Raw genomic sequence first — 20,279 nt, 5'->3', positions numbered from 1 at the left:
TGTATTTCTCTTGGGGAAACAAATTTTGCAAAGATTTCTGGAAATTGAGATGAGAAACAGCATATAATCATAAAGGAGTTTGGGTTTTTCCTATAGAAAAGGTCAGAGATTAACTTAATGTAGCTTTGAGTATCTATATGATTAATACATAAGTGATTTGGCTTCATATATTCTCATTATGAAATAGCTATTGTAGACTTGTGAGTTATTGGATTTGGTTCCAGGAGCAGGAAGGAAAGTGCTGGAATTTTAAAAAGCAGTAGAGTGAGGTTTATTAAAAGGGATTTTTCTGGTGTAAGGACTAGGAGAGTAAGAAAACTATTCCATCTATCTTTTATCCATTCAGTCATATATAAAAATAACTTGCTTATATAATTGCATCATTTCTTTGATGTAATTACCTAACATTATCTTGTAAATATGTTGTACTTACAATTAAAATAAAAAAAGAAGATAAAGTTCTCAAATAGAATGCTATATACCTTTCAAGGGGGGATAATAGAGAAACCCTGAGAGGGTCAAGAAGAGAATTGTGGTTCATTAACTCAGTGTGGAGTATTATCCTTTTTCTTTTCAGCTACCCCATTTCTGCCACTTCTCCATCCCTGACTATACATTTTCACCTGCTTCCCTCCTTTTCCTTGTTCTCTAACTGTGCCTTCCCTTAATTATAGGCTAGAGACAGTCACTTCTGAAATTGATTAAAACAAAAGGAAGTTCATACTTACAACTTGTTTTTTAAGTAAATGGGTTTCCATCACTCTTTATTAAAATGCTATTCATCTCATTTCCTTGCCTACATGCATGCAACAAGATATGGCAAAAAAATTAATTCTTGCAGAAGAAATTAGATAAACAGACCAACATGTGAAGTTTTATCTTTCACTACATGTTATAGCTAGTTAAGAATAGAGAATAAGTCAAACATCATATTGTCCTCATCAGCAGATGTCTGATTTTAGAAACTGACCAGTTCATGAATTTCCAAGGTTTAGCATTCTGCCACGTCCTAGACTAATTATAAACTTGTATTCTGTTGAAAGGATCTATGTTCCTTCTGTTCCTGAAGTACAAGAGGGCCATGCTCCCCCTAATATATGTTATAAAAATTGAAGTCTTTTAACATAAAACAGGACCATTTTTACTGGGCCCCACACAAATAATGAGGACTGAAACCTTTAGTTGCAGTGTTGTTAAAATGACCAACACAGTCACAGTCTGTTATCACTAAATGATATCAGAAGCCAGTTTTGTATGCCAGTCCATACTGTCACTGTTCTTACTGTTCTTCAGTGTTGAGGAGCCTGGCCTTCATTTATAATGTCTCTATGGGGAAATGTATAATAGAGATGACAAATACCCACCTCACTCTGCCTCAGTGCTGGTGAGGAAAGGGCATGTTCCAGAATGATTCAGAGGGAATAGAAGAGAGGCTTGAGGAATGAGGCAGTAGCTGGATCTTTCATAAGCTAGATGCCCAAGCTTAGAAGAGTCCCTTAATACTAGTGAATAGTAACAGAAAATGGTTTTTGCAGAAAGTGCCTTATGTTTCACCTAAGTGAGTAACATGGAATTGGTCTCGACATGTTCATAGGGTTCACATTTTAGGCTAAAAAGTAATTACATGGTTTTTGCAAAGTCCTATCTTCAGCAGTTGATGTATTGAAAGAAACATCTTCATCTTCTTCATCTAGCTGTAGACTACCAGAAGACAAGCGGATTCTGGCCATGGGTGACCTTATTCCTTTGTCATACAAAGAGTAGTAGTCTGGTTTAAGAATCTCTGACTCAGAATCACTGGATTCACTAGGCACATACCTTTCTGTAGCTCCCTGATCCATTAAAACTGTTGGAAACTCCTGCTCTGCAAACATATATGTTAACAGGTCAGCTTTACGACTGAGAGCAGGACAAGGCCCTAAAGGTCTAAATTCTGACCCAAAAGGAAATCGGATCGTTTTCATGTCTGATTGGCTCTGGGAACGTTTAGGGGTTGGCTCTTGAATGTTATATGCAAATGTATCTTCTATAGTTGGATCTTGCTCTTCTAGATCTACATTCACATTGCTCCTACCAGTAGTCCTGGCCATAGCTTCTTGGAGTTCTTGAAAGTCTTGCTGAAAGCTCTTCATTCTGATGTTCCTTGGGCTTCTTTTGGCTGACTTCACTGCAGTAGACTGTAGACAGCTGTCTGGTCTTTCCCTTTCCTCTGCCATGATTGGAGACCGTCTGGGCACCTGGGGTGGTCTGTCCACATAAAAGAAGACTTGGGGAGGCATAATATCAACCTGCTGACCAGTACAAGGAATATAGGGCACATCTGTGTAAGTAAGCTGCCTTGCTGGACTCACTTTGCTTGTAAGGCCAGAAGATGTGCTCATGGGATTGTCAGCAAACTTAGAGCTTGTTTGGAAGGAGCTTAGAGGACTCCTTTCCTCAAAGTAGTCTCTGGGATCAGTGTCAGGATCAGGGTCAGTGATAAAGACTGGGTCTGTATAAATAAAAGGGAAGGAGGAACTGCTTTGGGACTGATGTAATGATGTGGGATCTGCCTCTGGTTTGGAATGCTCCAACTCAGCTGCAAACGTCACCTCCACTGCGGAATTTCTCCTCCTGCCATCCAGCACAGGCTCAGAGGCGTGCACTCCATTCACAGTTCTGTAGTACCCACTGCCATAGCCTAGTCTCAGATCTTCCACCTTGAGAGAAAGGACAGGCGAGTGAAAGAAGGAAAAAGCCATCTGGTTGGGGTGGGGACAGGCATCTAAATCAGCCTTTGATTTCGCAAAGGTAGTTTTTCACAAAGTCATTTCTACCCATGTTCTCTGCCAGGGTTGATAAATACGTACATAAAAGGTTCTAACTTGGACCGCATCCCAATATATGTGCTTAAAAATAGACGTAACACTACCCTTTCTCAACACCATCACACTCCTGGCCTCCACATTCTCTATCTACTTGAGCCCCAGCCTTGGACTTCAAGCAGTATGGCTGAGTAGCTATATTCACGAGCCGGGAGTTCTGCCTTTTGGTCTTGGCTTGGCTCTGTCTTTACTTGCTGTGTGACCTCAAGTAAGTCTCCTAACCTCACTGTTCCAGCCTCCTCCCTCCCTTCTGTAAAATGGTGGGGAGGAGGGCTGTGAATGGCAGGAGACGATTAAACATTTGATGATACCTTCCAGCATTATAACTCTGTGATTCCTTTCAGATAAAAACTGCCTCTGACTTGAATGAAGACAGAGTTTATGAGACCTCTAATTAGATTTTTTTTAGGGAGAGCAAAAGAAAAATGAACATGGTTCATACTATAGAACTCAAATGAAGCTATCATCTCAGTTCCAAGAGAATAGCACTTTGTTCTTAAATTAACAAAATTACATAGCAAAAGTACTTTAAAATATTAACCCAAGATCTCATAGCTTCCAATAAGACTTAAGATTTTCATGGGTAAAAAGGCGAAGCTTTTAGTTTCAAAAATACAGAGCCATAGAAATTCATTTGGATCTACATTTTGCAAGATGTTAGCAATACAGGTTGCAGTTTGAAGTTGTACCAGATCTTGTCAGTCCATACAGTACACACAGCAGTGTACCCAGCAGTCTTCTATTGGCTGGAGATACTGAGTTGACAGACCCCAGGAAGTTAGCCTATTTGATCACAGTAACCTTTTTACACCTTTTTACATACTGGGAGATTCTGGCACAATCAATTCTTGGAAGCATTTGAAATGTGGATGCATTACACTTACATAAACAAGAAGAAATTTTCAAAAACCTTACTTGTTTTGACACATCAGAGAGGAGGTCTGGGGAGGACCTGCACTGTCGTTCATGGTACTGAGATGGGTAATGTTTCCTGAAATCCCCAAACAGAGAAGGAATTGAAATAGTCTTCATGTGAATACAGGATCCCTCTAACACTTTAAATTCATCTTAAAAAATTACCATCACAGAGAGAAACAAAACCAGGTTACCTTTCAAATGGCAAGCTCTTCAACCTCCCTTTTTTTCCATATTCCAAAAGTTGCCTTTGGGTTCTTCCACTGTGAGAAAAATGAGATAAACTATTTTATGAATGCTCTTCATAAGCCAGTAGGCTACTAAAACTCAAAAGCATCATTTATTGTTGAAATCAAAAGAGTCTGGATGAGTGACATATGTCATGAATCTCTGACCACGTCGCTGTGCTGTGCTTAGTGGCTTAGTCATGTACGACTCTTTGCGACCCTGTGAACTGTAGCGCACCAAACCAGCATGTTAATAATACTCATTTATCCAAGAATCGGGCAGAGCAACCTCAACTACTCAGAACCCAGAAAACTTTTTAAAGCATCTGAACAGGGCTATTTAACAGGTACAAACTCTGGCCATGAAAACTAATATACTTTCCTTTAAAGGCCTTTCCCCTTCCTCCAAATTTACACATAGTTTCTATTGAGGCTATGTGTCTGGTTTCCCAACCCATGACAGGAGAAAAACACCCAACTAAACAGTAGAAGAAACTTGCTCCAGTCAGACATACACTAGCAAAGAAAACCAGCTGACTTCTGGGAGAAACACAAGAACCAAAAAAGAAATCATGAGCATAATAAAACCCCAAAAGTCAGGGCCATTTATCACTATGGTGCAGGCTCTGACATGCTACCCCCGCCCTGAGGTCGTCGCTGTACCACAGCTGCTGGCAGAGGATAATAAGCACTGTTTATAATAACTCAGGTCATTAAGAAAAGGGCAAAACATGCTTAGTATCATCTGTTTAAGAAGACAGATTTGTAGAATACATTTTGGAACGATTCCATAAAAATATGTACACTGTAAAAATCCCACTTTTTACTGAGGCAGGCTTCTACTACTTGAAAAATCCTTTACAGGAAGCATTGAATTAGAATTTTTATCTTAGCTAAGAGTTTGAAAGTCTTTCAGAGAATTCCTAGGCTGGTGCGTTCAAGTAAAAACAAGTTCTTATTTCGACCTCGCTTCCTTTTCTCCAAGGTGTTAACGTGTAGTATGGAGCCTCTACTACCATATTGTTCAACCTCTTTAATCCCTTAGCCCCTACAAAGCTTTCTCACCCTATCTTTTGCCTAACCATAACCAAAACGATGTTGTTGAACTAGCCCTCCCATGGCTAGCATGTAAGTTGCACATAAGGAAAACAATAGGTTCATTGACTACATTTTCTCCACAGTATATGCCCCTCTATCCTTGCAGAAACTCTGATCTAACCCCTTAAGTGGGGTGTACTCCTTCCCCTGCCTCTCTGTTAGAAAATACTGACTTAATGAGTTACACAGAGAATGACCAGTTAAGGATATCGTCCTTTATGTGATTGAAATGGATTCTTTATTGCTTCTAGAATTCAAGCTGTTCCTACTGCCTTCCCTGTTATTGAAAAGAAGTTGTGTGTTTAGTTTGCTTATGTGCAAGATTTAATTACCTGTAGCGGAAACTGGAACCCTTGCTGCAGAGCAGGGTTTTGGGCTTTGATTTGGGCTCTTCAGAAAGTCTGAAGAAAGCGTGGTACTCCACACAGGTTTTCCAGAAAGCTTTGCAGGCATCTCGGCTGGCCATGGTGAACTCCAAAGTATCTTTGCACAACACCTGTATAAACCAATTTCCATCAAGCAAAACATCCTTCAAGAATATCAAAAACCTTCAAAGCCCAACGCCTGCCAAACTATTGGTCCAGGGTCCACATCCGGCTTCTGATTTTCCACTTGGCTCCCTTTAGGCTTCACACCTACTGAAATCAAATGATTGGCAACCTTCCGAGGAACAGACAGGGCTACTGCTCAAAAACAGAGCCTTCTCTATGAAGCAAGTCTTACTCTGCACACCCTCCTCACCTCACACCCCCTTTTACCCCCTCTTCTCTGCCAGGAACATTTTATGAAGTTGTAAATTAGGTTAAAATGAACATCAAAGGGCACCCTTTCAAGGTGACAAGAAGTTATAAACGACCAACAGGAAAGGGGGAGGGAGGAGATTTTTCTTACAAATGGTAGGCTTTATAGGATGACTGCGTATACACGGGTCTTTGTAACACACCAGCTAGAACATTTCTCCCTCTTTATGCTGCCTTGTTCTATGGTGCTGTGTGATGCTCATTTAGCTTCTCCTAATCTGCTGCAGAGGAGCTTGGTCTTACAGACCTAAAGTACAAGTTTGCCCCATCCCCTGACTCACTATATACCCCCAATACACTTTGCTCCTCCCCTTCTCCCATTCCTCTCCAGGTCTCTGGATACAGCCCTGGGATTCTCCACAAGCTTCACACTAGATTCAGTCTTCTGAACTGCTCACATGAATATTTTTATCTAAGGCTGAGATCTGTAGTATGAATTATCTTTAGGTCAAAAAAGTAGCTGATACATATCTTCCATTTCCTTTATAGTCATAAAAATTCTTTCTAGCCCCTTTGTCTCACCCTGTACAATGCAGCCTTGCCCAATAATTGCTTCTTTGGCTTAAAATGTACCCAATCCCCACATCCTGCTTTGGGAAAGAGTAGGTGTTCAGTTATTTGGCACATAGTAGGTGTTCAATTTTTTTTTTTTTTTTTTGCTTCAGGAAAGATGAAAATACTTTATAAAATCAAGCAAATAACTTTGAATTAATATGGACACAATCTTAGATCTGGGCTCCCTCATTTGACTTATCAAATCCCTGAAAAATGATGTCTAAGGAGACTTGTCTTTCATCCCAGCCACCCCATTTTCCTATCACTTTACTCATTCTGAACTGCCAATAGGATTTCTTAGTGTTTTGCCTTTAGTGAAAATCTGACCAAAGCCCTGGTTTATTTATATAGAGGCAAAAAAGGAAGCACATCACTGGTTGGGGCCAGCCAGCTTTCACCACTCACAATCCAATCATTTGCAGAACCAACCAAGAAATCTCAAGTGAGTAGAAAGTAAAAGAATTTATTCAGAAGCTACTTACCAAGATGTTGGCATGAAGTTTGATGAGAAAATGCTTTCTCTTAAAACTTAATTTTCGGATTTTAGCCCAGTTGAAAGTGTTGATCTTTGTATTTCCCTATAACAAAACACATGGCAGATTTCAGGATGAATATCAGCACAGGCTGGTTTGTAAGACAATGTGAACCTGTTGGAAAATGCATCACATGAACAGGGCTGTCCTTGATCTATCTCTTGTATAGACTGATCCAGTTGTATTAGGTAAGGCGTCTGCCCACAATGCGGGAGACCCTGGTTCGATCCATGGGTCGGGAAGATCCCCTGGAGAAGGAAATGGCAACCCACTCCAGTACTCTTGCCTAGAAAATTCCATGGATGGAGGAGCCTGGTGGGCTACAGTCCATGAGATCACAAAGAGTCGGACACGACTGAGTGACTTCACTTGACTATGGCCAGAGAAGGCATTCTAGGTGGGACACAAACCTGCTCTGAAATGCAAGTAAGAAGGGAAAGGTTTCTAACCAGGATAGGGAGGTCACAGAAAAAACTACTTTGGCAACTAAGATCCATCTAGTCAAAGCTATGGTTTTTCCAGTGGTCATGTATGGATGTAAGAGTTGGACTACAAAGAAACTGAGTGCTGAAGAATTGATGCTTTTGAAGTGTGGTGTTGGAGAAGACTCTTGAGAGTCCCTTGGACTGCAACGAGATCCAACCACTCCATCCTAAAGGAAATCAGTCCTGAATATTCATTGGAACGACTGATGCTGAAGCTGAAGCTCCAATACTTTGGCCACCTCATACGAAGAACTGACTCATTGGAAAAGACCCCAATGCTGGGAAAGATTGAAGGCAGGAGGAAGAGGGGACGACAGAGGATGAGATGGCTGGATGGCATCACTGACTCGATGGACATGAGTTTGAGTAAGCTCCGGGAGTTGGTGATGGACAGGGAGGCCCAGTGTGCTGCAGTCCACGGGGTCACAAAGAGTCAGACACGATGGAGGGACTGAACTGAACTGAGGGGTCCTCTGCTTTTCAAAAGTTTGCTTTATGCCACTTTGCTTTTATTACATGAAAAACCCACATTATTACCTGTTTTCACTAACTCAAAGAAATCCAAAGAGGAATTTTGCTCTTACAAAAAAAGGGGGGGAGCAAAAATAAAAATCAGCATTTGTTTTGCATCAAGGTGTTATAAAGTAGTGCACATGCCAAGCAGTAAGAGTGGCATCTCTATGCTCCTTCCCCAGGAACTACACTCCACTCAGCAGCTCAGCATCCAGCCAGTACTTTATCTCGATTTATCTTGTACATCCATTAGGAAGATGTGTCCTCAGGTTAATGCTTCTTCACTTTACACCATGTCAGCTAGGAAAGGTTTCATAGGAACGCTCTACTTTTGAAGCAGGGGAAACCTGCACTTCAATAGCTTCTCATTAGAAAGACCCTAATGTTGGGAAGGGGACAACAGAGTATGAAATGGCTGGATGGCATCACCGACTCGATGGACATGAGTTTGAGCAAGCTCCAGGAGTTGGTGATAGACAGGGAAGCCTGGCATGCTACAGTCCATGTGGTCACAAAGAGTCGGACACGACTGAGTGACTGGACTGAACGGAACTGAACTGAATAGCTTCTCTAATCTCACCCCTTCCTATATTTCCAGATTGAACTGCTTAAAAAAATCGCATTTATCCTGCCACCTCATTTACTCTAAGACCTTCAATAGCTCCTCACTCACTGCCTGAATCAACTTGAAACTCTTTTGGCTGGATTTTTTGCCCTTATATTGACTATAACTTTGATCCCATTACTCCCAGAAAACACCTTTCCATCCAACTCTGTACCTTTTCCACTGCCCCCACAGGTCTCCTCATTCTCCTACCAGAATGACTTCCCCATGGTCAAGCCTTCTTGCCAGCTCTGATGGCACCTCGTCTAGGATATTCTATAGTACTGTCCCAGCCCACACACATTTCCAAGTCCTCTGCACTCCTTTAGCTCTCCTGGACTACCCAAACAGATCAACTCTTTTGGTTTTTATTCACATGGTCCAAAATCAAAGGAGGTACAAAAATAAATATATTGAGAAGTCTCACTCCCACCACTGCCACTCCTATCTCTGTCCCCATCTAACCATTCTCTACAGGTAACCACATTTTTCTGTTGTGTATACTCCTTGTGCAACTAAAGTAAATATGATAGATTAGCTTTTGATTATTTATTGTCTGATATTGACCATTCTTTCTCTGGTCTTTCAAAATAAATTGTGACTGTCTTAATGACAGGAGCCATGTATCATGCTTAATGTTAGCTTCTTAATTATGTCATCCTTTATCCTTTTCAGGGCCTTCACCCATGTGCCCTTTCCCTGGAACACTCTCCTTCATCTGCCAACCTTATCCCTTTGGTGTTGCTTAAATGTTAAGTCCCTTTCACATGTGTTACTGTATCATCCTGTTTCTTCTAGCACAAAGCATATCACATTTTTTTATAATTACTTGCTTAACTGTCTTCCTCCTATTAGCATTTAAGTTCCATGAAGTCAGGATCATTCCTGTTTACCTCTGTACCTCTAGTGCCTGGCGCAGAGTGGATGTACAATAAATATACTGATAGAAAGATGAATGGATTGCTTCCCAACTATAAATATACTCAAACTCATTGAATTGTACCATTAAAACAGATGAATTTCATGGTAGGCAAATTACAGCTCAATAAAACTTTTTTAAGAAAATAATACAATGAAGAACATATAGAAGGCACTCAATACATGAATATTCTTTGACTAGATTTCATGTAGGACAAAATAGACCATCTGTATTGTTCCCAACTGTCCGCGGAAGTAGTCACACTGAAAGAGATCACAGCTAACATGATGATCTTGCCCCCCTACCCTCACCAACTTCTCTCATGCAACAGGAAATAGCAAGAATCAGGATCAGCAAGAATGATCCATGTATATGTAAAACTGAATCCCTTTGCTGTATACCTGAAACTAACACAACATTGTTGATCAACTATACTTCAATATTAAATAAAAAGCTTAAATAGTTATTACAGGATAGTGGTTATATTTCTCAGAGCTGTATAATATATCCTTGTTGCTTATCTTCAAAAAAAAAAATGAATCAGAGTTAGAGTGGCCTGGGTAAAAATTCCCTCCTGGGTGAACAGGTATGCCTGTGATCCATTGGGTCTTCTGGCCATCAATGTGAGTCTCATGCTGTAAAGTTTACAGCCAAATAAATTAAAAAGTGAAGATTTTTGTAGCCAAGTCTGTACCTGACCTGCTTTGTGACTTATTTCAGTGCTATAATTCGGTCCTGGAGGTCAGTAGGTCCAAAGCCATCCCTTGCTTTCTCACAAGGGGTTCACTCCCAAACGTGTCCAGGTATCTGCCTATCATTCTGAAGGTTCTTAAACTTTAACTTGGATCTGAATTCACTGAATATTCACAGATATAGAAGTCTAAACAGACTGAAAAACTGTTGAAAATAGCCTCTGGCCACATTCCTAGGCGTGAGGATTAATGATGATGGAGGACCAGAGAGCCCTGAGTTGGTTTCTAACCTGGAAAACAGAACCTTGGGGAAAGGATGAGTCTCTTAACAGTAAAGATTTCTTGCAGGGTTGGGCGCTAATGCCCTATTTGTGGGCACTGGGCACCTCCAACTTAACTAGTAACTGAATGAGAAACTCTTTGGTTTTTTTCTGGCAGATTTGGACAGGCTGAATGCACTTTATGTCACAGCCTGGGCTTTTAGGATGCCAAAATCTGTATTCTTTAGGGTCTAAAAGTTCTGAAGAGCCTCTTGACTTCATCTCTCCACCATGCTGGCTTGATCTAACATGTGAGCTTCTGAGAAAACAGTCAGTTCTAGGTTGCAAAAGGAAACAGAGCGCATCAAGGGGAGGGAACTTACCTCAAACTCTTCCAAGCACTGCCTCCCTTTCTGGCTGGTAGTAAAACTGAGGGGAGGGGTCACCTTGAGAATGGACACTCAAGTTTGAGCCAAGATAACCCCAAAAGCTGAGGACTTTAAAGGAAAGGAGCTGTTACCCGTAACACCAGTACACCCATGTGAGCAACAGCCAGGTGGATCTGCATCCCTTCACCATCACTGGCGGGGTGTGGCCTGATGCCATACATGTCCAGCTTCCTCGCTATGTCCAGTAGCAGAATGTCAGATTCAGCTGGGCTCCTGCCACTGCAAGGAGAAAGAATTTATGAGCCTAATAAATGCAGCAAGAATGACACCTCCACCCCGAGAGTTCCAAGAGGAACTCAATGTTTTCTTGAGCCTGTGGTGTTACAGAAGACTCTTGAGAGTCCCTTGGACTACAAGGAGATCCAACCAGTCCATCCCAAAGGAAATCAGTCCTGGATATTCATTGGAAGGACTGATGCTGAAGCTGAAGCTCCAATATGCTGGCCACCTGATGCAAAGAACTGACTCATTGGAAAAGACCCCGATGCTGGGAAAGATTGAAGGCAGGAAGAGAAGGGGAAACAGAGGATGAGATGGTTGGATGGCATTACCGACTCAATGGACATGAGTTTGAGCAAGCTCTGGAAGTTGGTGATGGACAGGGAAGTTTGGCGTGCTGCAGTCCTTGGGGTGGCAGAGTTGGGCACGACTGAGCGGCTGAACTGAACTAAACTGAAGCTTCTCTGACTTAAAAGCTTGCTTTTAAGTGTCTGTCCCTGGCTTCAGTCTTTCCTGCCAGTGGAATAGGTGGAAACAGGTGCCAGTGAAAGAACTTACATGTGCTTCTGATGGAAGTGCACGATCTTGCTCTCTAAATCATCTTGGTTTGGTAAATACCGGGTTTGTGCCAAGTGTTTCCTATCTGTTTCTTCATGAAAGTCTCCCAGTTCTGCTGCATGACAGAAAAGTGACATATTTCACATTACCGTTGATGAGTTAAGCAACGGAGCACCCAACAGACCCTCTGTGTGCCCCCAAACAGCCCTTTCTTGGAGGCCAGTGCAGCCCTAAACCTCCCACCACACACTTGATGTGTATTTGTTTTGTTTTAGGTTATGAGTAGTGGGGGAAGAACTAACTGGTTCTTCTTCAAATCAGAAGCAGTGGGCTTTTATAAAGTCTCAACAGAGGAAGTCACAGACACGGTGTAGGTCTTAGAGGCTCCAGGATCATAGATAAATGTTATTTTCTTCTCCCACATTCTGTTTATGATCTCTTCTGTTCCTGATCAGTCCCTGTTGTGAGTTGAATTGTGTCCTCCCTCTCAAAGTTGTATGTTGAAGTCCTAAACCCCCAGTACCTCAGAATATGACTGTGTTTAAAGACAGGGCATATAAAGGAATTATTATGCTAAAATGGGGCAGTAGAGTGGGCCCTAATCCAATTTGACTGGTGTTCTTCTGAGAAGAGGAAATTTGGACACACAGCCAGACACCAAGAATGCAGGTACAAGAGGAAAGACTGCGTGAGGATGCGTCAGGAAGGCAGCCATCTGCAAGCCAAGATGGGAGGCCTCGAAAGAAACTGAAAGTGCTGACTCTTCAGTCTTTGATGTCTAGCCTCCAGAGCGGTGAGAAAATAAATGTCTGTCATTTAAGTCGCCTAGTCTGTTGTTGTTCGTTATGGTAACCCTAGCAAACTAAGACAGCCCCCTAACCTCACTCTGCACTGATCAGACATTATTCAGAAAGGAGACTATAAATGCCAACTACAATGTAAGCCAGCCACAGCCGTTCATCACTCTGTACATTGGAAACCTAGTAAAACCCCGCTATATGGAATCCCCAGTAGGTGAATCATTCTGGAAATCATTCTTGCTTTTCCAAATCACTGGAAGTTTATTCCTGGTCATAACATTCTGTTCTAAATGTATCCAATTTATTGCTATAAATGTCTATTATAACACTGTGCCTACAAATGCAATTGAGGTAGATATTTACTGCCCCTACAGTAAATGGCTTGACATTGTTATTTATTTATTTACTGGCTGCACCATGCAGCATGTGGGATCTTAGTTCCCTGATCAGGGATTGAACCCATGCCCCCTGCATTGGAAGCCCAGAGTCTTAACCACAGGACCTCCAGAGAAGTCTCCTGTTTTGGTTTTTGAATTCTTACATGTTCTTTATAATTTTTAGGCCTTTTCACTCTCTGTCAGTGTCATAAGAATCACTTCCTTGTCATTGACTTCCCCTGAAGAAGTCTCTACTTGGTTCCAAATAATGACTTCTAATCTACCATAAAATGGGAACCCAATACAGTTTTTACAATTAAAATTCACATTTTAAATGAAAAAAAAAAAAAAAAGCTAATCCAGATATACAAACCTATTAGGATTTTATGAAATATAAGAGTAAATAGACTCTCCATGGAATAATGTGGTGCTCTCCTATTGAGTAAAATTCATGGACATGGGGCATCAATTTTGAGTACTACAAAGTTATTTTTCTTTTGTCTTGGTTTTCTATTGTGTTTTAGACAGATGGCATGCTCATTTTTAGACAGATGAGGCATGCTTGTATATTTAAAAAACCACATTAGAATGAAAATCTCTATATAACAAGCTTTTTAAAAAATACCAAATCAATGGCTCTTTTACCTATTTCTGTTTTGCCCACATTGGTCATGGGGTTTTTGTTGGCTCCAAGGCTGCAGCATTGATAATTAATTTACTTCAGGTTGTGCACGACCACTGGGTACATATACTTGTCCCTATGGAATTTGTCTTTGGATGTTATCTAGATAAAAATAATGGTGAAAATCTAACTTGCCTTCCAGAACAGGAGTCTGTTATATAAAAAGACATTGAAACCCAATGAAGAAGTCACCTGGAAGTAAAGGCTATGGCTGAATCACAAAATGTTCACATTTTTTAAGAAGACATACAGATGGCTAACAAACACATGAAAAGATGCTCAACATCACTCATTATCAGAGAAATGCAAATCAAAACCACTATGAGGTACCATTTCACGCCAGTCAGAATGGCTGTGATCCAAAAGTCTACAAGCAATAAATGCTGGAGAGGGTATGGAGAAAAGGGAACCCTCTTACACTGTTGGTGGGAATGCAAACTAGTACAGCCACTATGGAGAACAGTGTGGAGATTCCTTAAAAAACTGGAAATAGAACTGCCTTATGATCCAGCAATCCCACTGCTGGGCATACACACTGAGGAAACCAGAAGGGAAAGAGACACGTGTACCCCAATGTTCATCGCAGCACTGTTTATAATAGCCAGGACATGGAAGCAACCTAGATGTCCATCAGCAGATGAATGGATAAGAAAGCTGTGGTACATATACACAATGGAGTATTACTCAGCCATTAAAAAGAATACATTAGAATCAGTTCTAATGAGATGGATGAAACTGGAACCTATTATACAGAGTGAAGTAAGCCAGAAAGAAAAACACCAATACAGTATACTAACACATATATATGGAATTTAGAAAGATGGTAACAATAACCCTGTGTACGAGACTGCAAAAGAGACACCGATGTATAGATCAGTCTTATGGACTCTGTGGGAGAGGGAGAGGGTGGGAAGATTTGGGAGAATAGCATTGAAACATGTATAATATCATGTACGAAATGAGTCGCCAGTCCAGGTTCGATGCACGGTACTGGATGCTTGGGGCTGGTGCACTGGGACGACCCAGAGGGAGGGTAGGGGAGGGAGGAGGGAGGAGGGTTCAGAATGGGGAACGCGGGTATACCTGTGGTGGATTCATTTCGATATTTGGCAAAACTAATACAATATTGTAAAGTTTAAAAATAAAATAAATTTAAAAAAAAGAATATATAAAAATCTCTTAAAGTCCAATAAGACAACATATTTTAAAATTGGCAAAATATTTGAATAGGTAATGGACTGTAGCCTATCAGGCTCCTCCGTCCATGGGATTTTCCAGACAAGAGTGCTGGAGTGGATTGCCATTTCCTTCTCCAGGGGATCTTCCTGATCCAGGAATCGAACTCAGGTCTCCCGCATTGCAGGCAGACGCTTTACCGTCTGAGCCACCAGGGAAGCCCAGAGAAAACATAGGCATGCCTAACAAAACAGATGAGAAGGTACTCAATATCAACAGTCATTGTGCACGCAGGCTCAGGTATTAAGTCATGTCTGCCTCTTTGCGACTCCATGGACTGTAGCACACCAGGCTCCTCTGACCATGCACGGGATTCTCAGGGAGGAGTACTGGAGTGGGTTGCCATGCCTTCCTCCAGAGGATATTCCCTATCCAGGGATCAAACCCACGTCTCTTATGTCTCCTGCATTGGCAGGTGGATTCTTTACCACTAGCGCCACCTGGCGGAGAAGGCAGTGGCACCCCACTCCAGTACTCTTGCCTGGAAAATCCCATGGACGGAGGAGCCTGGTCGGCTGCAGTCCATGGGGTCGCGAGGAGTCGGACACGACTGAGCGACTTCACTTTCACTTTTCACTTTCATGCATTGGAGAAGGAAATGGCAACCCACTCCAGTGTTCTTGCCTGGAGAATCCCAGGGACAGGGGAGCCTGGTGGGTTGCCGTCTGTGGGGTCGCACAGAGTCAGACACGACTGAAGCGACTTAGCAGCAGCAGCGCCACCTGGGAAGCCCTAAATTTACCTTGAGTGAGTGAAGTCGTTCAGTCGTGTCCGACTCTGTGCGACCCCGTGGACTGTAGCCCACCAGGCTCCTCCATCCATGGGATTCTCCAGGCAAGAATACTGGAGTGGGTTGCCATTTCCTGCTCCAGGGGATCTTCCCAACCCAGGGATCGTACCCAGGTCTCCTGCATTGCAGGCAGACGCTTTAACCTCTGAGCCACCAGGGAAGCCCCAAAAAATTTACCTTAAGACGAGACAATTACATTCTTAGGAGTCTGCCCAAGAGAAATGAACACACTTGTCCACACAAAGACTTGTACATGAATATTCATAATATTATTCATAATAGCTAAACTGGAAACAGTCCAGACATCCCTCACCAGGTAAATAAACAAAATGTGGTATACCCATAAAATGGAATACTACTCAGCAGTAGAAAGGAACAGACGGCTGTGATTCATGTTAGAACATGCATGAATTTCAAAAACATTACGCTTGTTAAGAAAAGCCCAATGCCAAAGACCACATATTTTGTCATTGTGATTCCATGAAATGTCCAGAAAAGGCAAATCCACAGAAACAGAAAATAAATTAGTGGTTGCTGGGCTGAGCATGGGCAAATGGTCATGAGAGATCTCTTTTGGCATGATGGAAATGTTTGAAAACTGGGTTGTGGTAAAGGTTGCACAACTCTGTGAATTTACAAAAAACCGTTGAGTTACAGGCTTACAAATGAGTGAATTTTATCGTATGCAAATTATACCACAACTGAGCTGTTTTAAAAAAATAAATTAGACACACACACACATCACACACCAATCTTTCTGTATATTAAGCACAAGCCCTATGCTGACTCTAAGGAAAACATAGGAACACATAAGACCATGCTTGTTTTTCTCTTGACAATCTAGGAAGAGACCTATGACATACAAATAGGTAAATATCATTAATGACAGAAGGCAGCGCAGAGCATCTGCACCTTCACTGTGAGCCCACTGGTCCAAACTACCACCCTCTCTCTCTCCTGCCATCGCCTGTTATCTGGTCTCCCCACTTCTACCATCCCCCATAAGGTCTGTTTTCTCTCTTTTTTCAATTGAATAAATTTGACTATAACATTGGGTTACTTTGATACACTTATAGGTGGCAATGATTGCTGTTGTAGCAATATCCATCACATTACATAATTATAATACAATATTACAGTCTACATTCATTATACTTTACATTAGATCACTATGGCTTATTTATGACTTGCTACAAGTTTCTGTTTTCACCACTGCAGCCAGCATGATGTAGTTCAAACCTAATTCAGATCATTTCACTCCTCTGCTTCAAATGCTATAATGGCTTCCCATCACATTTAGAGTAATATCCTATGTCTTGAATATGCTTTTTAAAATATTTTATTTTTATATATTTATTTGCCTGCACTGAGTCTCAGTTGCAGCACGCAGGATCTTTAGTTGCAGCATGTGGGATCTAGTTTCCTGACCAGGGATCGAACCCGGGCCCCCTGCATTGGGAGCCACTGGACTGCCAGGGAAGTCGATTTTAATACACTTTTAAGACTCTCCATGATTAGTCTCCCTTTTTTCCTCAGTTCCAGCCAGCCATAAAGCCTACTTAATATTTCTTGTATATTCCCAGCATGTTCCCATCTCAGGCCCTTTGTACTGGATGCTCTCTGACTGAAACTCTCTTCCACCCAATTTCTGCATGGCTTGGTCTTTTACTTCCTCCAAGTCTTTGTTCAGCTGTTACCTTCACAGTGAAGCCTACCCTGACCACCTTTTTAAAAAATTCAATACCTGCCCCTTGAATTTCCTTCTCTCCCTTCCATATTTAAAGGCCTCCGGTGCACTCATCACCTACAAACATATTAATACATTATATATTTCCTTATTTTGGTCTGATTGTCTTCCACTGCCAAATGTGAGCTACATGAGAGCAAGGATTTTTGTCGTTTATTTCACCGCTATGTTCCCAGTGCCTATAGTAGTACCTGGCATGTGGTAGGTACTCAATACATTTTTGCTGAATGAATGACAAAGAAGAGTTACTAAGGGTATTCATAAATGTTTGGAATGTACAAATTGTGTTTGGGAGGAAATCTGGCTAGAGCCAGAGGGGTGTGTAAGAGAGATTTAAGCAGATGACAAGGTCAGAATGTGGAGGCCCTTGAATGCCTGCAACATAAATATTAAATGAATAAATAAATGAGCAAATGAATGAGCAGCCTGGTTGGGTTCTGCACACTGTCTTAGCATCCAGTGAAATAATCTGACCTGCATGGATTGTGAAGAGCTGACTCCTTGAAACTTCAGCTTTTTTCTGTGGAAAGAGCTTCTATTGGCAAACAAAATACCCTCTAGAAAACCTGAAGTGTTCTGTGCTATGCCTCAAATGGCCACTAGGGAATGCTCAAATCCATAATGCTGAACCATTAAGAATGAAATTGGGCTCCCCCATCAAAGGCTGTCTGGGGAGCCCCAATCAGAATGACTGCTGATTTAGCAGGCAGATAAAGTGGAGAAGGATAAGTCTTCCAATACGGTTTTCTCCATTTGCCTTACCCCATTTCCTGACCCCACCGCAAGCACAATACTGGACGTGTAGTTAGTGTCCTTGGCATTCAAGGCCCTTCAAAATGATGCTTAGTTTTTGGCCACCTCCCTTAAACAGACCCTATGCTCAAGCTGTACTTAAGCTGTATCCTCTGTGTATACTTCCTTCTTGTACCATCACTGCCCCTCCCTTTTTTTCTTGCTTTTTTCTCTGCTTATCATTACATATCCAATTCCTGTGCATCCCTTTAAAGCGCAGCACGAAAGCCACCTCCTCCATAAGCCTTCTCTGATAACTATCGCTCTCACTGCTCACTGCCTTCCTGAGATCCTGGGCTGTCACTCTGCCTCAGTTACAAGTCACTTGGTAAACAATGACTCAGATACTGTCTCTATCCAAGCCCTTCATCCTGGAGTTCCCACTGAAATCAAAAATCGACCATTTCTGGACTGTCAGGGAGGCAATGGATAGAGGTCAAAAAATGAAACCAGAAAAATGAAGTTATGATCCTGCAGGAATAGGAAGGAACAGCCTATTCTCCTTTGAACAAATATTATAGATTATACACATGGAATTAAAATAATCATAATGATTATTTCCAGCTGCCTCAACCCTACCCTTGGGGATGAGGAGAAGGCTGACCTGCCCAGCTTCACCCCCTCCCAGGCAAGGCCCCACTGTTCCCTGGGTCTCCTTTTCCCTTCCTTACTCAGCCTCGTCCACCGGCTTGGCTGCTAGAATATGGGGAACTCTAATAGACGCCTGGGGCCTTTTTCCCTTTTAGCCTCTCTCCACCTGCTGGACTCTGTGCTTTGTTCTCTGGAATCATGATAAACAGCAACACGGAAATCACATTAAATGTGACAATGTGCCGCAGAAAGCACGTACCACAAATGGCTTCTGGGGGAAGCAGAAGGAGTAGGGGGCCTGCCTAGCAAAGTCCGTGCCTGGATTAGTCCAGACCAGCTCCTGGTGAGCAAGCTGGGGGCAGTGGGAGGGCAAGGTTAAAAGGAGATAGAAGGAAATCAGCATTTACTTTTAATCTACATAAGCACTCTGTGAGAAGGCATTCTTGTCACTATTTTAAAGACTAGGGAAAAACAGGCACAGACAGAGACAAACAGGGGACTTCACCCCAGGCTACAACAGTTAGAATGCAGAGATAGGATTTGTATCCAAATCTCAGTGACTACAGTGACCAGCCCCTTTCTACTGGACCATGTCATTCCCATCTATCTCATCCCTGCTTTCTCTCCTCCACAGAAAGGTCCCAGCACAATGGTGGGGACGTTGAGGGTGCTCAGCTCCTTTGCTGGGTTCTCTAGCTAATTGATGGGCCCCAAAGCCGACATTTGCTACTTACATTGTAAGATGTGGGATACCATCAACGCTGTACAGTTGTCACTGCATGGCAGCCTTCCCAGAGCCAAATCCTTCTTTATTTGAAGAGTAAAAAGGTACCTGCAAAGAAGTGGGGGGAAATCTCTTGAGAAAGAAACAGGAACAAGACAGAAGCATTTCCCTTCGCCCAGACCCAAGATGTTTCAAGAAAGACACGGTGCCCCCAGTCAGGGAGATGCCTATTGGGGGTGGTGAGTAATGCATAGGCTTCGCTTCAGCCCCTAACCAACAGCTAGACCACGACTCGGCTGAGCCAGCGCTTTGGCAGGCCTCACAGCCGTTAGGAATCACCCTGGCCAAATCCTCCCGCCAACTCAAGGGAGTTGGCCAGCCATCCTCTGGTGGTTTCTGCCACGTAGCAAGGCCACGTACCCCGCCAGAGAGAAAGAGAGATTCAGCAAGAATAAGACTGTGCAGGAGGCCAGGGCTGCTCTGTTCACAAAATGCTCTCAAGTCCTCACTATGGTAACAACTTAGAAAGTTGGCACCATCACCCCATGTTCCAATTATGGAAAGACAGAGGTTAGGTGATCTTGGCAAAGTCCTATCACCCCGACAGAGTGAAACTGTGGCCAGATCTCAGGTCTGCCATCCAGTTTAGGCTGGCTCCTACCCAAAAGATGGTGTTTCAGAAATCAAGAACCTGAGGACATGCTTCTGCCCCTTCACGTGGACCCCCGTCTCTGTATCACCAGGGCCCAGCCCAGCCCTTTGCACACAGCAGGTATGGAATTACTGTGTCCCGAATGGAATGAAGCCAGACTGCCCCTTTCCCCAGCTGTAATCATTCACGCTAAGTCT

General features: G+C 42.4%; 1 protein-coding gene across 1 annotated transcript; it reads right to left on the bottom strand.

The window, feature by feature from the left end:
- Positions 1-747: 747 nt before the first annotated feature.
- On the bottom strand, positions 748-19,533 carry FRMD7 (FERM domain containing 7). The gene is made up of 8 exons (XM_086388301.1): positions 19,441-19,533; positions 11,692-11,806; positions 10,986-11,133; positions 6,942-7,037; positions 5,437-5,600; positions 3,974-4,042; positions 3,780-3,855; positions 748-2,699 (listed from the first exon to the last, which is right to left on the bottom strand). The coding sequence occupies exons 1-8, from the start codon at positions 19,460-19,462 to the stop codon at positions 1,605-1,607; spliced, it is 1,785 nt and encodes a 594-aa protein (XP_086244427.1). The 5' UTR covers positions 19,463-19,533; the 3' UTR covers positions 748-1,604.
- Positions 19,534-20,279: the final 746 nt, after the last annotated feature.

Source organism: Bos grunniens, chromosome X, assembly GCF_055505025.1.
Source record: "Bos grunniens cultivar Pamir isolate PY7600 chromosome X, Bosgru_T2T1.0, whole genome shotgun sequence".
NCBI classification, from domain to species: domain Eukaryota; kingdom Metazoa; phylum Chordata; class Mammalia; order Artiodactyla; family Bovidae; genus Bos; species Bos grunniens.
This window is presented reverse-complemented; position numbering and strand designations above follow the sequence as displayed.

Bases quoted from the DNA above. Each gene is read 5' to 3' on its own strand.
- FRMD7 (XM_086388301.1), bottom strand. From the start codon at position 19,462: ATGGTATCCCACATCTTACAAT. The intron at 11,807-19,440 runs GTAAGTAGCAAA...TCTGTCATGCAG, and splicing joins GGTATCCCACATCTTACAAT to CAGAACTGGGAGACTTTCAT. The intron at 3,856-3,973 runs GTAACCTGGTTT...TGGGGATTTCAG, and splicing joins AAGAGCTTGCCATTTGAAAG to GAAACATTACCCATCTCAGT.